A 16,695-nucleotide genomic window follows, 5' to 3' on the forward strand; every position below is an offset into this window, starting at 1 on the left:
CAAAGTTGAGCCGGGCGCGGTGGCTCACGCCTGTAATCCCAGCACTTTGAGAGACCGAAACGGGTGGATCACGAGGTCAAGAAATCGAGACCATCCTGGTCAACATGGAGAAAGCCCGTCTCTACTAAAAATACAAAAAATTAGCTGGGCGTGGTGGCGCGTGCCTGTAATCCCAGCTACTCAGGAGGCTGAGGCAGGAGAATTGCCTGAACCCAGGAGGCGGAGGTTGCGGTGAGCCGAGATCGCGCCATTGCACTCCAGCCTGGGTAACAAGAGCGAAACTCCGTTTCAAAAAAAAAAAAAAAAAAAAGAACCGAAGTTGAGACCACCGAACACTGCTAGGACCTCACTGCCCGGTGCTCCCAGTGGTCGGACCAAGAACCCACACCAGACAGTACAAAGGCCCACTCCCTAGCCCCCGCTCATGGCCCAGCGGGAACAGACTGTTCTTATCCTTCGGCATTCTCTGCAAATAAAGAGGTGCCACTGCGGTTCAGCCTTTGTGCATTTGCCCTTGTGCTGGGCAAGGCTGATGGCCTGTTCTTACCGCCGGCCTCACCCCAGGCAGCCCCTGACCTCCCTCACGCTCCCCCACCCCCTCTCCCCGGCGTGGGGCTCGGTGCTCTGATCGCCTTTCCGATGCCGGTGCTGCGGTAGCTGAGCCTGGCCAAGAGCTCGAGCTCACCTGAGCACTGGCAGCCTCCAGCCTGCAGTGCCCCGCGCTGGAGAAGAGCCTGCCCTGGCGCCGCGCGGTCGTGGCTGCGTCTGCAGAGGGCCGGCTTCTCCCTGCGCCTTCCTGCAGGGCAGCCCTGGCCCAGAGCCGGGTGCCTGCCCCGGAAGCACACGGCTGCCTGGGACGATGGGACGAACCCGGCACCCGGAGGTGGAGGCAGTGACCAGACTCCGGGAACGGGGTGGGGCCTGGTCCCAGGGTGAACATTCTCACGAGGCGAGGCCACGCCGCGCCCCCTGCCTGGCGCATTCCGTTCAAGATGGCGCTGGCGGCTGCTCTGCGAGTCCCGGCGCGCATCTTGCTCGGCGCGGGTGCGAGACCCGGGGCAGGCGGGGGCCGGGGCCGGGGCCGGGGCCGAGCTGCGGCCCGGGACTAACGGGCTTCTCCACGCTGCCTTCCCAGGGGCCCGGCTCCCGGGCGCGGCCCTCGGGCTGACGAAGCGGGCGGCCGGCGGTGGGGACGGCGCGCGGCGCTTCGGGAGCCAGCGGGTGCTGGTGGAGCCGGACGCAGGCGCAGGTGAGCGGGTGGCGCCGAGGGAGGGCGGGCACGGGGCTGGGACCCGCGTGGGTCCGCGTTGCGGGGCGGTGTCGAAGAACCGCGTCTATGGACGCTCAGTTTCTAAACAGATCGTTGTTGCTCTACCTGGGTTCGTTCGTCATGAGATAAGTTTCTGTTTCTAAAGTTGGCAAGGATATGATATGTTACCTAAGCTGTTCAATTGGAAGTGGAAAAGAATTGGAGTATTTTGGAATAAAATGATGTTGGTTAACAGTCCCATATGGCACAGAACCTCGTACCTACCATCAGAACCCTTAGTAAAACCCACCAGAAAGGATAGGAAAAGCGCTTTTGAAAGAGAAGCCTGCGCGCTCTCTCCAGGCAGGAAGCCGAGCTGAGGGCACCAGGAGGGCACGACCCAGGCGGCCGCAGATCCGCTTCCAGGACATGCTGACCCTGGGCCTCGCGGTGCAGGCCTCAGCCTTTCCACAGGGGCCCTGTTGTGGGTCCTGAGAGGAGGCCCTCCACCTCCGCAAATAGGTCACAGACCCTGCCTTCCCCAACCCCTCAAACTCAGGGCTGTGCCCTCACTTGGCACAGCTTCAGAACACCGGGCTCCCTGTGCTTCAGAACGCAGTTCCAACCTCTCTGGGCTGGGGGAGCTGCCTGGGTGAGGTGGTGAGGGGGCCCCTGTTAAGGCCAACTACAAACCGAGTTTTCTTTATTTTTTGAGACGGAATCTCGCTTTGTCGCCCTCCACTGGAGTGGAACAAACTCGGCTCATTGCAAACTCCGCCTCCTGGGTTCAGGCAATTCTGCCTCAGCCTCCCAGGTAGCTGGGACTACAGGAGCCCACCACCATGCCCAGCTAATTTTTGTATTTTTAGTAGAGACAGGGTTTCACCAAGTTGGTCAGGCTGGTCTCAAACTCCGTAGGTCAGGTAATCTGTCTGCCTTGGCCTGCCAAAGTGCTGGGATTACAGCATGAACCACCGGGCCTCGCCAAGGGAAAACATTCCCTAAGGTGTTTGCACTATTACTTCATCCAAGCCGCAAGATGACCTGAAGGGTAAATGGATCTTAATTTCCATTTCAAGACATCAGGCTTTTCTGAGAGTGAGGACAGTCAGACCTGGCTTTCTGACCCCAGACTCCATTTTGTCTTTTTGTATGGTGGAGTAGGGAGGCACTCGGGTAAAAAAGTTGTCATTTCACCAACACTTCCTTTTTTACTGGAGGGTGTGTGTGTGTGTGTGTGTGTGTGTGTGTGTGTGTACATAAAAATGTTTAAAATACACCTAGCATGGCCAGGCCTGGTGCCTCACGCCTATAATCCCAACAATTTGGGAGGCTGAGGTGTTCGAGACCAGCCTGGCCAACAGTTTGGGAGGCCGAGGTCGGCAGATCACAGAGGTCAGGTATTCGAGACCAGCCTGACCAACATACTGAAACCTCGTCTCTACTAAAAATGCAAAAAATTAGCTGGGCGCTGTGGCAGGCACCTGTGATCCCAGCTACATGGGGGGCGGAGGCAGGAGAATTACTTGAACCCAGGAGGTGGAGGTTGCAGTGAGCTAAGATCATGCCACTGTACTCCAGCCTAGGTGACAGAGTGAGACTCCGCCTTAAATAAAGGAACATTTAGTACCCACCCTATGCCAGGAATGTAGCCACTTCCCACATGATGTATAAGCTCTTCCAAATTCTCCTTGGTTGTCTCATGCTGTCTGGCCTCTTTACCTTTCCCCTGGTGTCCTTGTCACCAGAACATCAGCATGGCCTAAATCCGTGCAGCTCGCCACAGATAGCCAATGACCAAGGCCAGGTGCTGTGGCTCACGTCTGTAATCCCAACACTTTGGGAGGCCAAGGTGAGGGGATCACTTGAGGCCAGGAGTTCAAGATCAGCCTGGGTAACATGATGAAACCACATCTCTACTAAAAACACAAAAAAATTAAGGATCGGTTACGGTGGTTCATGCCTGTGATCCTAGCACTCTGGGAGGCCAAGGCAGGCAGATCTCAAGGTCAGGAGTTCGAGGCCAGCCTGACCAACATGGTGAAACCCTGCCTCTACTAAAAATACAAAAATTAGATGGGTGTGGTGGTGCACTCAGGAAGATGAGGAAGGAGAATCACTTGAACCCAGGAGGCGGAGGTTGCAGTGAGCCGAGATTGTGCCACTGCACTCCAGCCTGGTGACAAAGTGAGACTCCATCTCAAAAAAAAAAAAAGAAAAAAAAGAGCCGAGTGTGGAGGTGCAAAAAAATTAGCTGGGTGTGGAGGCTCGCACCTATAGTCCCAGCTTCTCAGGAGACTGAGGCAGAGAATCGCTTGAAACCGAGAGGCAAGGCCAGGCGTGTTGGCTCACGCCTGTAATCCAAGCACTTTGGAGGCCAAGGCAGGCGGATCACCTGAGGTTGGGAGTTCAAGACCAGCCTGACCGACGTGGTGAAACCCCATCTTAAAAACAGAAAGAAAAAAAGAAACCAGGAGGCGCAGGTTAGAGTGAGCCGAGATCGCACCACTTCTCTCCAGCCTGAGTGACAGAGCAAGACGTTGTCTCAAATAGAAAGCTAATGACTGAGATGACGAGTATTGCTAAGGAAGCAGGCTTTAATTGACTGCTGCAGTTGAGGAGCTAGAACGCAGTCTCAAATTCATCTCCCAGACCGACTACAACTAGGGGTTTAGATAGCAGGGAGTAAGTTCAGCAATGTGTCAGGGGAAGACAGGAGTTTGCGAGGAGTAAGAACACAATGGTGGCTGGTGCCGTGGTTCACGCATGTAATCCCAGCACTTTGGGAGGCCTAGGTGGGCAGATCACCTGAGGTCAGGAGTTCAAGACCAGCCTGGCCAACACGGTGAAACCCTGTCTCTACTAAAAATACAAAAATTGCTGGGTATGGCGGCGCACGCCTGTAATCCCAGCTACTCGGGAGGCTGAGGCAGGAGAATAGCTTGAACCCAGGAGGTTGAGGTGGCAGTGAGCTGCAGTTGAGTCACTGCACTCCAACCTGGGTGACAGAGGGAGACTCTGTCTTAATAAATATATAAGGATGGGTGTGGTGGCTCACACCTGTAATCCTAGCATTTTGGGAGGCCGAGGCAGGCGGATTACCTGAGGTCAGGAGTTTGAGACCAGCCTGACCAACATGGTGAAACCCTATCTACTAAAAATACAAAAAGTAGCCAGGCATCGTGACCCATACCTGTAATCCCAGCTCCTCAGGAGGCCGAGGCACGAGAATTGCTTGAACCCCGGAGGCAGAGGTTGCAGTGAGATGAGATTGCACCACTGCACTCTACCCTGGGTGACAGAACAAGACTCCATATCAAAAAAATAAAATAGGCTGGGCACGGCGGCTCATGCCTGTAATCCCAGCACTTTGGAAGGCCGAATTACAAGGTCAAGAGATTAAGACCAGCCTGGCCAACATGGTGAAACCCAGTCTCTACTAAAATACAAAAATTAGCTGGGCATGGTGTCATGCGCCTGTAGTCTCAGCTACTCAGGAGGCTGAGGCAGGAGAATTGCTTAAACCTGGGAGGCGGAGGTTGCAGTGAGCCGAGATCACGCCACTTCACTCTAGCCTGGTGACAGATCAAGACTCTGTCTCAAAAAAAAAAAAAATCAGTTGGGCAAGGTGGCACGCATCTGTAATCCCAGCTTCTCGGGAGGATGAGGCAGAAGAATGGCTTCAACCCAGAAGACGGAGGTTGCAGTGAGCCAAGATCGTGCTGCTGCACTCCAGCCTGGGCAACAGAACAAGACTCCTTGTCTGGCAAGGTGTAGTGGCTCACGCCTGTAATCCCAGCAATTTGGGAAGCCAAGGCGGGCGGATCACGAGATCAGGAGTTTGAGACCATCCTGGCCAACATGGTGAAACCCTGTCTCTATTTAAGTAAAAAAAATTTTAGGGCCAGGCATGGTGACTCACGCCTATAATCCTAGCACTTTGGGAGGCCGAGGTGGGTGGATCACCTGAGGTCAGGAGTTCAAGACCAGCCTGGCCATCATGGTGAAACCCATCTTAAAAAAAAAATTTTTTTAAGTCAAATTTCTTTTTTGAAAAATAAAAAATAAATGAAATAAAATAAAAAATAAAAATTTTTTAAAAAGACTCCTTGTCCAAAAATAAAATGGTTCATTTAAAAAGCATGCAGTTTGGTTAATTTTTATTATGTGGATCTTACTTCAATTTAAAAAACCCCAGCCTCACTCCTGCAATCCAGCACTTTGGGAGCCTGAGGACTGCTTGAGTTCAGGAGTTCTTATCAGCCTAGGCAACAAAATGAGACTTCGTCTCCCCTAAAAATAAATAAATTGCTGGGCGCAGTGGCTCACACCTGTAATCCCAGCACTTTGGGAGGCTGAGGTGGGTGGATCACGAGGTCAACAGATCGAGACCATCCTGGCCAACCTGGTGAAACCCCGTCTCTACTGAAAATATATTAGCTGGGCGTGGTGGCATGCACCTGTAGTTTTAGCTACTCAGGAGGCTGAGGCAGAAGAATTGCCTGAACCCAGGAGGCAGAGGTTGCAGAGAGCTGAGATTGCGCCTGGTAACAGAGCGAGGCTGCATCTCAAAAAAATAAATAAATAAAAAATTACCTGGGCGTGGTGGTTCATGCCTGTAATCCCAGCTACTCAGCAGGCTGAGGTGGGAGGATCACTGGAGCCCAGGAGGTCTAAGGTTCAGTGAGCTGAGATCATGCCCGTGCATTCCAGCCTGGGCAATAGAGCAAGACCCTGTGTCAAAAATAATGGTTAATAAAAATTTAAAAAACACCCAAAACACGCAGCTGCCATAGCTTGGTTGAGGGTGCAGGCTGGTTAGGGTGCTTTTCCAGTGCCGGATGCGAGCTTTCTCTTCCTTCTTTAAATTAGGGGTCGCTGTGATGAGATTGAACAACCCCCCAGTGAATACCCTCAGCCTGGAGTTTCTGACGGAGCTGGTCATCAGCCTGGAGAAGCTGGAGAATGACAAGAGCTTCCGCGGTGTCATCCTGACCTCGGTAGGTGCCACTTCAGCTCCCCACCCCCACGCGAGCTGTTGGTCCCAGTTCTCTGATCAGAGCACAGGCCTGTTGCACATGGGAAGAGGCAGAGACTGCCCACGTGTGGTGAGGGACGGCCCAGCAGCCCTACCACCCTGGACTCCAGGTGCCTCCACAGGAGGCTTCCAGCAGGTACCCAAACTGTCACGGGCCTCAAGCAGATCATTCCTGACAGTGAAGGCGGACCAGCCTTGGAGACAGCCTTCCCGGCCCAGGCATCGTCCAGGCGGGCACTGGGGAGAGCTGCGGGGAGCGGGTGAGGGGGAGCCATGCGTCTGTGGGGTCCTTGGGTGCTCCCCACTAGTATGACCTGGGTGCCCCGAGCCAGTCCCACAAACAGTTCCCATGCTCTCTGGTCCTCTGTGGGCTGGTCTTCGGGCTGAGTTCTCAGAGGGGTGAATCTCCTTGGTCTAAGCTCCTGTGCAGGGGACTCTGGGCGTTGCCTGAGTGCTGGCAAACACGAGGTGTGGCATCTGTGGGAACAGCTTCATTACCAAGGTCACGGAGGAGCAATAAGCAGTGTGTTTTCAGGCCCAGGAGGATGGGACCCCTGAGGGGAAGTGGACCGTGGTGGAAGTGAGGGGAGCGAGGCATCCTTGGAGGCTTGGGTGGCTTTACGGGGCCAGGCCTGGAACTCCTGACCTCAAGTGATCCACCTGCCTCAGCCTCCCAAAGTGCAGGGATTGTAGGCATGAGCCACCGCGTCTGGCCTTATGTATTTATTGAGATGGAATCTCCCTCTGTTTCCCAGGCTGGAGTGCAGTGACGCGATCTTGGCTTACTGCAACCTCCGCCTCCTGGGTTCAGATGATTCTTGAATGTTGAAGAATTTTAAAATTTTTAAGTTTTTGGTAGAGACAGTATCTCACTGTGTTGCCCAAGTTGGTCTTGAACTCCTGGACTCAAGCACTCCTCCCATCTCAGCCTCCCAGTTTGCTAGGATTACAGGTGTGAGCCGTTGTACTTGGTTAATTTTTTTTTGCTCAGTTTTTGCTTTTTTGTACAGGTGGGGTCTTGCTATGTTGCCCAGGCTGGTCTGGAACTCCCGGCCTCAAGCAGTCCTCCCATCTTAACCTCCCAAAACTCTGGGATTACAGGCATGAGCCACCAGCCGGGCCTGGGTCTTGAGTGACAGTAGAATGCATTTTGCAGAAACAAAGGACCGGCCTACCCGTTCTGCACGGCACCAGCTCACGTCGTCTGTGTGAGAACGGCGGAGCTGCGTTGCAGACCCGCGCTGCTCCTGGCTTTTTCACATGACCTAAGGATGTGGAGGGCGTCCCATCTGTCCCTGCCCCTCCTCCTCACACACATTAGGTGGTTGTCGTCCTCCTTCCTGCATACAGTGTGGGGTAAACATCCACCCAGCTCTGCTTCTGTGAGTCAGGGTGAGCTGGGTTCGGCCGCATGAACAAGTCCACTCGCAGCTTCGGGAGGTGAATGTGCCGTGCCGAGGAGAAGGCGCCTTTGTCGTTTGCTCAGGGGGCTGTGACCATGCAGGGGCCCCAGGGTGGATTTTGCACTCCTCCCCGACCCTGCGTCCCTGGCCAGCAGCCCTGACTGGGTGTCCCAGGCTCCTGTGCTGGCACCCACTACTCTAACCGTGGGAGGGTCCCTTCCACCTGTGCTCACTCCTCGCCCTTCCTTGGTAGCTGCTGAAGAACCCACACCTTGCAGGTCATTCTCCCACCCTGCTCGTCCACACGGGATTCCGCGGCTTGCTTGGCCCTTTGTGGGTGAATGATTGAGAACGTGCACCCCCTGTGGATTCTCAGGAGTCTTCATCGCACCTCTGGGTTCCTCTGCCCGAGCTGCACGTGCAGAGCCAGAGGGCCGGCGCACTCATGTCCCTGCGGCGGTGCCTGACCCTGCCTGTCGTCTCCTGTCCAACTTGAACTGGGAAAGGGAAGAATGTTCTGGGAAGCACAGGGAAACCAGGTCCCACAGAGGCCTAGGCCGAGTCCCTAGACCACCCAGTCCTGGCTCCGTGGGGGCAGCACCCTGAGCGTGACCTGGCCCTGCTGTGCCTTGGGCACCCGGGCTCCCGGCCCTGCTGCTGTGAGGCCAGCTGGACTTTGACAGGCACGTTGCCCCGGACTCCCCTGCAGGACCGCCCCGGTGTGTTCTCGTCTGGCCTGGACCTGACGGAGATGTGCGGGAGGAGCCCCGCCCACTACGCCGAGTACTGGAAGGCCGTGCAGGAGCTGTGGCTGCGGTTCTACCAGTGCAGCCTGGTGCTAGTTGCTGCCATCAACGTGAGTGTCCCCACTCCCAGGTGGCCTTGCTGGCTCTCTCCTGGGCCAGCCCTGGGGGATGGGACAGACTCTCCTGCCCTCTACAGTGGGGGAGACCCTTTTTCCTAGGGGAAGGGGACAGTGGGGGAGACCCTGAGGCGTGCACAGGCGAGTGCACCATTGCAGACCGCATGGCGTGTTGAAAAGGGGAAGGTGAGTCTCAGGTGAGGGGCCTGGCCTGGGTCAGACAAGTCCCAGAAAGGAGCCGGGGGGTGGGGACCAGGGCCTGCAGTTGACACCAGCCCAGGTGGAAGCTGTGCAGGTAAGTGGGTGATTGCACCCACATTTTGGAAACATCACTCCATCCCTTCTGGGGGAAGGCGGGGGAGGCTGAGAACAATGTGGGGGCTCAATCTCTGGAACCAGGGTGTCTTTCAGGGTGGCTGTGACAAGCTGGGTATGGGTGGAGCCTGGCAGAGGGGAGGGCTGGTGTGAGAGGAGGCCTGGAGGTTGCTGCAGACAGATGTGAGGTCCCTTGTGGGGCAGTGGGTGTCTGCAGTGACAACAGGGTGAGTGTGCGGTTCCCAGGACATCCTGGTGGCGCTGGCTGCTGGGGATGGTAACGGGACCCCCTCGGGGCATGACACCTCTGGCCGAATGCTTGTGTGGCATTTTAGCATTGAGTAAAAGCTTCGAGAGGATAAGCAACTTGCTCCCATAACTGAAAGGTTTTAAACAGTGATTTTTCTGTCCCCTAAGAGCTAATGACCCTTGGCTGAGGACGAGCCTCAGACCCTCCTTGTGAAGCCCTAAACTGCCAGTTCCTTCCCCATCCATTTCCAAGAGCACACCTAGCCCAGACTATGTGTCTGCAGGGCTCTAGGAGGGTAGGGGCACCCCAAGGGCACAGCCCTCCTTGGCATCCTTGCACTCGGCCCTCTGGAACGCAGTTGGAACGAGTAGCACCTAAGAGCCCCATCTTGCCTGTCTCTGCAGGGAGCCTGCCCCGCCGGAGGCTGCCTGATGGCTCTGACCTCTGACCACCGCGTCCTGGCGGACAACCCCAAGTACAGCATAGGACTCAATGAGACCCTGCTGGGCATTGTTGCCCCTTTCTGGTAAGGCCCTGGGCTGCAGCCACATGCCACACTTGCCGTTGAAGGGACAGACACGCCTGGGAGCCTGGGGCCACTTGGTGAGCGGGTGCCTGCATTCCAGGTTCAAAGACACCCTGGTGAACACCATCGGGCACCGGGCAGCAGAACGCGCCCTGCAGCTCGGGCTGCTCTTCCCGCCGGCGCAGGCCCTGCAGGTGGGCATAGTGGACCAGGTGGTGCCGGAGGAGCAGGTGCAGAGCGTGGCGCTGTCGGCGATAGCCCAGTGGATGGCCATTCCAGGTGAGGCGCAGGGCGTGGTGAGTGCCCAGTGATGCTGGGGAGACCCGAAGGCTCTCCATGCAAAGGTTCTCTGTGGACGTCATGCTTGCAGGGGACTGTAATCGCAGCGTGTGGGTGTCAGGAGACTGCTGTAACAACACAGCACAGACCAGCTGGCCCAGACACACAAGTTGATGCCATGGTGCTGGAGACCAGAGGTGTAAAATCGGGGTGTGGTCAGGGCTGCGCTCCCTCCCCGGGTTCCAGGGAAGGCCCTGTCCTGCACCGGCCCGCTTCTGCTGGCTCCAGGCCTTCAGGGCTCATGGACGCCTTGCTCTGTCTCTGCCTCCATCCTTATGTGGCTTTCTCCCCTGTGTTTCTCTGGGTCTCAGATCTCTCTCTCCCTTCTCAGGACGCCTGTCATGTGATTTAGGACCTGTCCACAATCCAAGATGATCCCAACTTAATTACATCTGCAGAGACGCTTTCCAAATAAGGTCACACTTCCAGGTTCCAGAGCAGTGCTTAGGACTTGGACCTGTCTTTTGGGGTACACTTTTCGACCTACTACAAAGACAGTTGTCCATTTCATAGATATAGGGCTGGCCATATCAGCAACGGTATAGACCCGGGCCCAGCATGGTGTCTTTAAAGGGCCAGGTGGCTTGTGGGCTCTGTAGGTAAGACCTTTGTAGCAGAAAGCAGCCACAGGGGAGATATAAACTGACGAGTGTAGCTGTGTTCCCCCAAAGCTTTATGGACACTGGGCCAGGCTTGGTGGCTCACACTATAATTCCAGCATTTTGGGAGGCTGAGATGGGTAGATCACTTGAGGTCAGGAGTTCAAGACTATCCTGGCCAACACGGTGAAACCTCATCTCTACTAAAAATACAAAAATTAGTGGGCATGGTGGCACGTGCCTGTAATCCCAACTACTAGGGAGGCTGAGGCAGGAGACTCACTTGAACTTGGGAGGTGGAGGTTGCAGTGAACCAAGATTGTGCCACTGCACTCCAGCCTGGGTGACAGAGCGAGACTCCATCTCAAAAAAAAAAAAAAAAAAGATTTATGGACACTGAAATTTGAGTTTCACATAATTTTCACTTGTCACAAAGTACTAACCTTTTCTCTTTTCAACTATTCAAAAATGTAAAAACAAGCCAGGCACGGTGGCGCACACCTATAATCCCAGCACTTTGAGAGGCTGAGGTGGGTGGATCACCTGAGATCAGGAATTTGAGACCAGCCTTGCCCACATGGCAAAACCCCATCTCTACTAAAAATATAAAAATTAGCCAGGTGTGGTGGCAGGTGCCTGTAATCCCAGCTACCCTGGAGGCTGAGGCAAGGAAATCGCTTGACCTAGGTGGCAGAGGTTGTAATAAACCAAGATCACGCCACTGCACTCCAGCCTGGACAACAGAGAAAGACTCTGTCTCCAAAAAAAAAAAAAAAAAGAAAAAAGAAAAGAAAAAGCCATTCATAGCTTCAGGGCCTTGGGGAGCAGATTTGCCAACCCTGATACAAATGACTGAAGGCCGTGCTGCCATTTCCTGTGCTGTCAGAGGATATTTAGTGTCATGGAAATATTCTTCATCATATAATTGAGTGAAAGTAACATGTTAAAAAACACAATCTTTACAGTATCATCAGTGGACAGAAACTCTGGGTTTTCTCCCAGTTACTGTTTCAACTTTGATAGCAAGGGTGGGAGTGGGCCAGGTGCAATGACTCACATCTATAATCCCAGCACTTCGGGAGGCTGACGCAGGACGATCACTTGTGCCCAGGAGTTGCGAGACCAGCCTGGGCAATATAAGACATCCTCTGTCTACAAAAAATACGAAAATTGGCCAGGCAGTGTGGTGCACACCTGTAGTCTCAGCTACTCAGGAGGGTGAGGTGGGAGGATCACCTGAGCCCAGGAACTCAAAGGTGCAGTGAGTCGTGATCAACCTACTACAGTCCAGTGTGGGCAACAGAGAAGATCCTGTCTCTTTAAAATAAAAAATATAGGACCGGGCACAGTAACTCATGCCTGTAATAATCCCAGCACTTTGGGAGGCAGGCAGGTCACCTGAGGTCAGGAGTTTGAGACGAGCTGGCCAACATGGGAAAACCCCATCTCTACTAAAAATACAAAATTAGCCAGGTGTGGTGACATGCACCTGTAATCCCAGCTACTCAGGAGGCTGAGGCAGGAGAATCAGTTGAACCCAGGAGGCAGAGGTTGTAGTGAGCCAAGATTCCACCATTGGACTCCAGCCTGGGTGACAGAGCAAGACTCCATCTCAAAAAATAAAAATAAAAAATAAGGTCAGGTGCAGTGACTCACACCTGTAATCCAAGCACTTTGGGAGGCTAAGGCAAGTGGATCATCTGAGGTCAGGAGTTCAAGACCAGCCTGACCAACATGGAGAAACCCCATCTCTACTAAAAATATAAAATTAGGCCGGGCGCGGTGGCTCACACCTGTAATCCCAGCACTTTGGGAGGCCGAGGCGGGTGGATCACGAGGTCAAAAGATTGAGACCATCTTGGTCAACATGGTGAAACCCCATCTCTACTAAAAATACAAAAATTAGCTGGGCATGGTGGCGCACACCTGTAGTCCCAGCTACTTGGGAGGCTGAGGCAGGAGAATTGCTTGAACCCAGGAGGCAGAGAGTGTGGTGAGCCGAGATCGAGCCACTGCACTCCAGCCTGGGTAACAAGAGTGAAACTCTGTCTCAAAAAAAATAAAAATATGAAAATATAAAATTAGCCGGTGTGATGGCTCACTCCTGTAATCCCAGCTACTTGGGAGGCTGAGGCAGGAGAATCACTTGAACCCAGGAGACAGAGGTTGCGGTGAGCTGAAATTGCACCATTGCACTCCAGCCTGGGCAACAAGAGGGACACTGTGTCTCAAAAATAAATAAGTTGGGAGTCACCCCACTACCCCAAAAGTGGGATTTCAGTGGTGGGCCCTGTTTTCTTTAGACCATGCCCGACAGCTGACCAAGGCCATGATGCGAAAGGCCACAGCCAGCCGCCTGATCACGCATCGCGAGGACGATGTGCAGAACTTTGTCAGCTTCATCTCCAGAGACTCCATCCAGAAGTCCCTACAGCTGTACTTAGAGAGGCTCAAACAAAAGAAAGGCTAACAGCTGGGCTGCCACAGGCTTTCAGCCACACGTGCCCCTCTGGGTCCCGGTAGGATCTTAAACAAGGTATTTTGCAACTTAAAAGTCCTGCCAGTGTTTTGTTTTGATGATCTTACAGAGAAGGTCCTGTTCCTTGTCTTCCCCCCAACACACACATATGGGTGCCTGTGCCCGGCAGGCAAGAGGGGTTGGAGGGCAGCCTTTTGACTTGGCATTGTGACTGGCAGGGGGCACCGTTCTGGACCTGGTGAGGTCACCACTGAGTGTCTCCATTCCCAAGGCAGAATCGTAAATCAAGTCCCTGGTCATCCACCCCAGCCTTTGGACTGCCTGCTCTTAGGTGTAAGGCCAGGTGGTCTTTGCCCCCATGACCCACACAGGACCCCCCCAGAGAAAACCCTTTGGCCGCTGCCCTTATTCATCTGAAGAGTGGACAGCGAATAGGAGCACCTGTGGGATCCGTAGTGCGCAGGAGTGGGACTCTGGAGGCAGCTATGCTGCCAGGGCTCGAGTGTCCCTTAAGGATTTTGCATGGCCAGGTGCAGTGACTCATGCCTGTAATCCCAGCTCTTTGGGAGGCCAAGGCAGGTGGATCACCTGAGGTCAGGAGTTCAAGACCATCCTGGCCAACATGGTGAAACCCCGTCTCTACTAAAAATGCAAAAATCAGCAGGGCGTGGTGTTGGGTGCCTGTAATCCCAGCTACTCAAGAGGCTGAGGCAGAGAATTGCTTGAACCCAGGAGACAGAGGTTGCAGTGAGCCAAGATTGCACCACTGCACTCCAGCCTGGGCAACAGTGAGACAACAAAAAAAGAATTTTGCAAGAACCAGACTCATCCAAAGACCTGAAACAAACGTGTTTCCTCCCATGTGATTCAAACCAAGTTCCCAAATGCTGGTCCGAAGTGATGTTTCAAAAACCAGAAACTTCATCGGGCCGCATCGGTGACCCAGTAGACCCGTGGGCCTGCCTGTTCGTCAGTGTGGTGGCCTTGCCCAGGGCACAGGGCAGCACCCTTGAAGGGCTGAGCCGCAGCAGGCTGTACAGTTTGCGCAGGACCTTAGTCCCTAGCCACCTGCTTGGACAGGGAGAGGAGTCCAGCCCCCCCCCCACTGCTTTCAGGCTCCCCAAAAGCTCTAGTGGTGCTGACCAGCTGGGGTGTGGTGCCGACCTCCCCTTGCAGTGCTGGGTGAGACTAGGCCCCTGAGACAGACAAGTGCCTGGGGTTCCCTGCAGGGCCCTGGAATGGGGGCTCCAGGGTGGGCCTGGGGAGAGCTCTCTGAGACCCCTGAGGGCCCGGGAGGCTGGTGTGTCAGCACCATCCCTGTCCTAGCTGTGCTCACAGTAAGTACAGGCTCCTGGGAGCATTTGTAGTTTTCACAGAGGACAAGCAAGGAGCGTCCCTGAGCTGCCTTCCGGGGCCAGCAGGGTCTGAGGGTGGCCAGTTTCTACCAGGGCACAGGGTGGGCAGGCTAGGCCATGGCCCAGAACCCATCTCCCTGAGCTGCATTCCCTCAGGGAAGTGGGGCTGCACACTGAGGCCGGGTCCCAGACAGGCTGGTTTCTAAGGAAGGACAGAGGACTGAGAGCCAAGCTGCGGGACCCAGTTGGGAGCAGCTCATTTATTGAGCAGATGTCTGCGGGGCAGCGTGCCTGGCACCCCTTGTGGGGATCCTCACAACACCCCATCAGGTCGGTGGATGCAGCTCATCTCACAGATGGGGAACGGAGGCTCGGAGCAGCCAGTCATGTGTCCATGGCCTCTGGTCCATGCCCCACAGACCCTGCCTTGGGGCCTCACTGAGGGGTGGCTGCCATGCTGAAGGGGCCACTATGGGTCCATTCCTCAAGGCCAGGGTCTGCAGGTGGCATATCCCAGCCAGCCCTCAGGTCATCGGTGCGACTTGAGGGTCACCTCCACTGGAAAGTGATCGCTTATGGCGAGAGCCTGGTGGGAGAGAGTGAGCCTCAGGGGCGCTGCTCGCAGCAGGCCTCCCCCAGCTCCACCTTGGAAACGCGGCCCCACCACCCACCAGGCTGTGCCCACTGGATGTCCACAAGCCACCGCCTCTCTGGGAGGGGCTGGTGAGGCCTGGGTGCCCACCCTTGCTGCTGCCTGTGGTGGGGCAGGGGCAGAGCGGGTCACCGACTGGCCCCGTGAGGGAAAGGCAAGGTACCCTGCCTGCCCAGAGCTCCACATGGGTTGGGCCAGGATCTGCCTGGTCCTTGGAAATTAGCTCTAGTGCAGGAAGGGGAGCTGAGGTGGGCCGGCCTTGGCACTGGCCTCTTCCCTGCTGCCTGCGTGTGCCAGGGTGGTGGGGACCCAGGACCCGCGCTACCCCACGGCCCACTTGCCTGAGCCTGGTCCAGGCGGAATTCCCTCTGGAAGTCGTGCACGGTGGCCGACTGGGGCTTCAGGCTCCGGCGTAGGCGGGCGCCGCAGGCCACGATGCGGTCGTAGGCGCACTCCGAGTTGCCCACTGTGGTGTCGGCGCTGTCGGGGATGAGCCACTTGAAGATCTCACTGCTCCTCAGACGGATGGCGGACCAGTCCTGCGCCCGCACGTAGCTGCAGTCCGCGTTGAAGTCGCCAAGGAACAGCAAGTCCTGGGGGCGCCGCGCAGCCGGGTCTGAGCCACTCCCAAGCCGCGAGGCCCCGCCCTCATGGCCCAGACCCCGGGGCGTGCCTGCAGGGACCCCGGGACCGAGGGGCGGGCTTACGTCCGTGCCCCACTTGTCGATCACGTCCAGGTACACGTCGTAGAGAGCATCGATCTCCGCCACGGCTTGGTGAGGCGCCGCATGCAGCGGGATCAGCACCAGCTCCGGCGCAGCTGCCGGAAGGGGTGGGGGCGTCAGGGGCGGCAGGAGGGGAGGGGTGGGGCCGGCGGAAGGGGAGGGGCGGGGCCCGCTCACCTAGGCCAGCGGCCGAGAACTTGACGACGAATGGCTCGCGGCTGAATGCGTCCTCGGGGTCCGGGTACTGGTAGGTGTCCACGACCGACACCGCGTCCTTCCTAGGAGATGGGAGTCCCGCTGAGCCCCCCACCTCCTCCCTCCCGCGCGCCCCTCCCTGCGCGCCCCCCTTACCTGTACACGAACAGGTACATCTCCTTGTACTGGTCCCGGCCCAGGGGCTGGCTGCTTACAAAGCTGTACTCGTGCTCGGACACGCTGCGGAGACACGGGCCGGTCCGAGGTCAGGGCGCCGCGCCGGCGCAAGATCCCAGCCGGGGGTCGCGACGAGGGGCCCTGCCCACCACACCTGTTGATCAGCTCCATGAGCGCAGACACGGCGCTGAGGTCCGGGTCTCGCACCTCCTGCACCAGCGCGAGGTCATAGCCAGCCAGGATCTGGGGAGGAGTGGAGGGTCGGGGGTCAGTGCGGTCAGCACCCCCAAACCCCGCCCTGCCCCGGCCCGGGCCCCACCTTCGCGATAATGCTGCCACAATCCGGATCCGACACTTTGCTGTCCCCGAAGCTCTGGATGTTGAAGGCTCCGATGCGCAGCGCTGCGGCCCTGGCGGCTTCCAGCGCCCAGAGCGTGGCCAGCAGAGCCCGGGGCCAGCCCATGGAGGGGAGCGCGGGGCTGGGAGGGACAGACGCAGCCGCCTACGCAGACCTGTTGTCAGACCCACCGA

The 16,695-nt window shown here is 56.3% G+C and overlaps 2 protein-coding genes across 2 annotated transcripts; one reads left to right on the top strand and one right to left on the bottom strand.

Moving 5' to 3' along the window:
- Positions 1-1,191: 1,191 nt before the first annotated feature.
- On the top strand, positions 1,192-13,135 carry ECI1 (enoyl-CoA delta isomerase 1). Its single transcript, XM_012441777.2, has 6 exons — positions 1,192-1,249; positions 6,122-6,249; positions 8,400-8,546; positions 9,522-9,643; positions 9,744-9,922; positions 12,885-13,135. Exons 2-6 carry the CDS (start codon positions 6,133-6,135, stop codon positions 13,049-13,051), a joined length of 732 nt encoding a protein of 243 aa, XP_012297200.1. The 5' UTR covers positions 1,192-1,249; positions 6,122-6,132; the 3' UTR covers positions 13,052-13,135.
- A 1,520-nt stretch (positions 13,136-14,655) lies between these two features.
- Positions 14,656-16,627, bottom strand: DNASE1L2 (deoxyribonuclease 1 like 2). The gene is given in 7 exon segments (XM_021667223.2): positions 14,656-15,001; positions 15,409-15,660; positions 15,775-15,915; positions 15,917-16,070; positions 16,144-16,227; positions 16,319-16,407; positions 16,484-16,627. Coding segments are annotated over 7 exon segments (921 nt in total). The 3' UTR covers positions 14,656-14,944.
- Between the last annotated feature and the right edge of the window lie 68 nt (positions 16,628-16,695).

Source organism: Aotus nancymaae, unplaced genomic scaffold (assembly GCF_030222135.1).
Source record: "Aotus nancymaae isolate 86718 unplaced genomic scaffold, 86718_ANA_hifiasm-v0.15.2.pri h1tg000049l, whole genome shotgun sequence".
NCBI lineage: Eukaryota > Metazoa > Chordata > Mammalia > Primates > Aotidae > Aotus > Aotus nancymaae.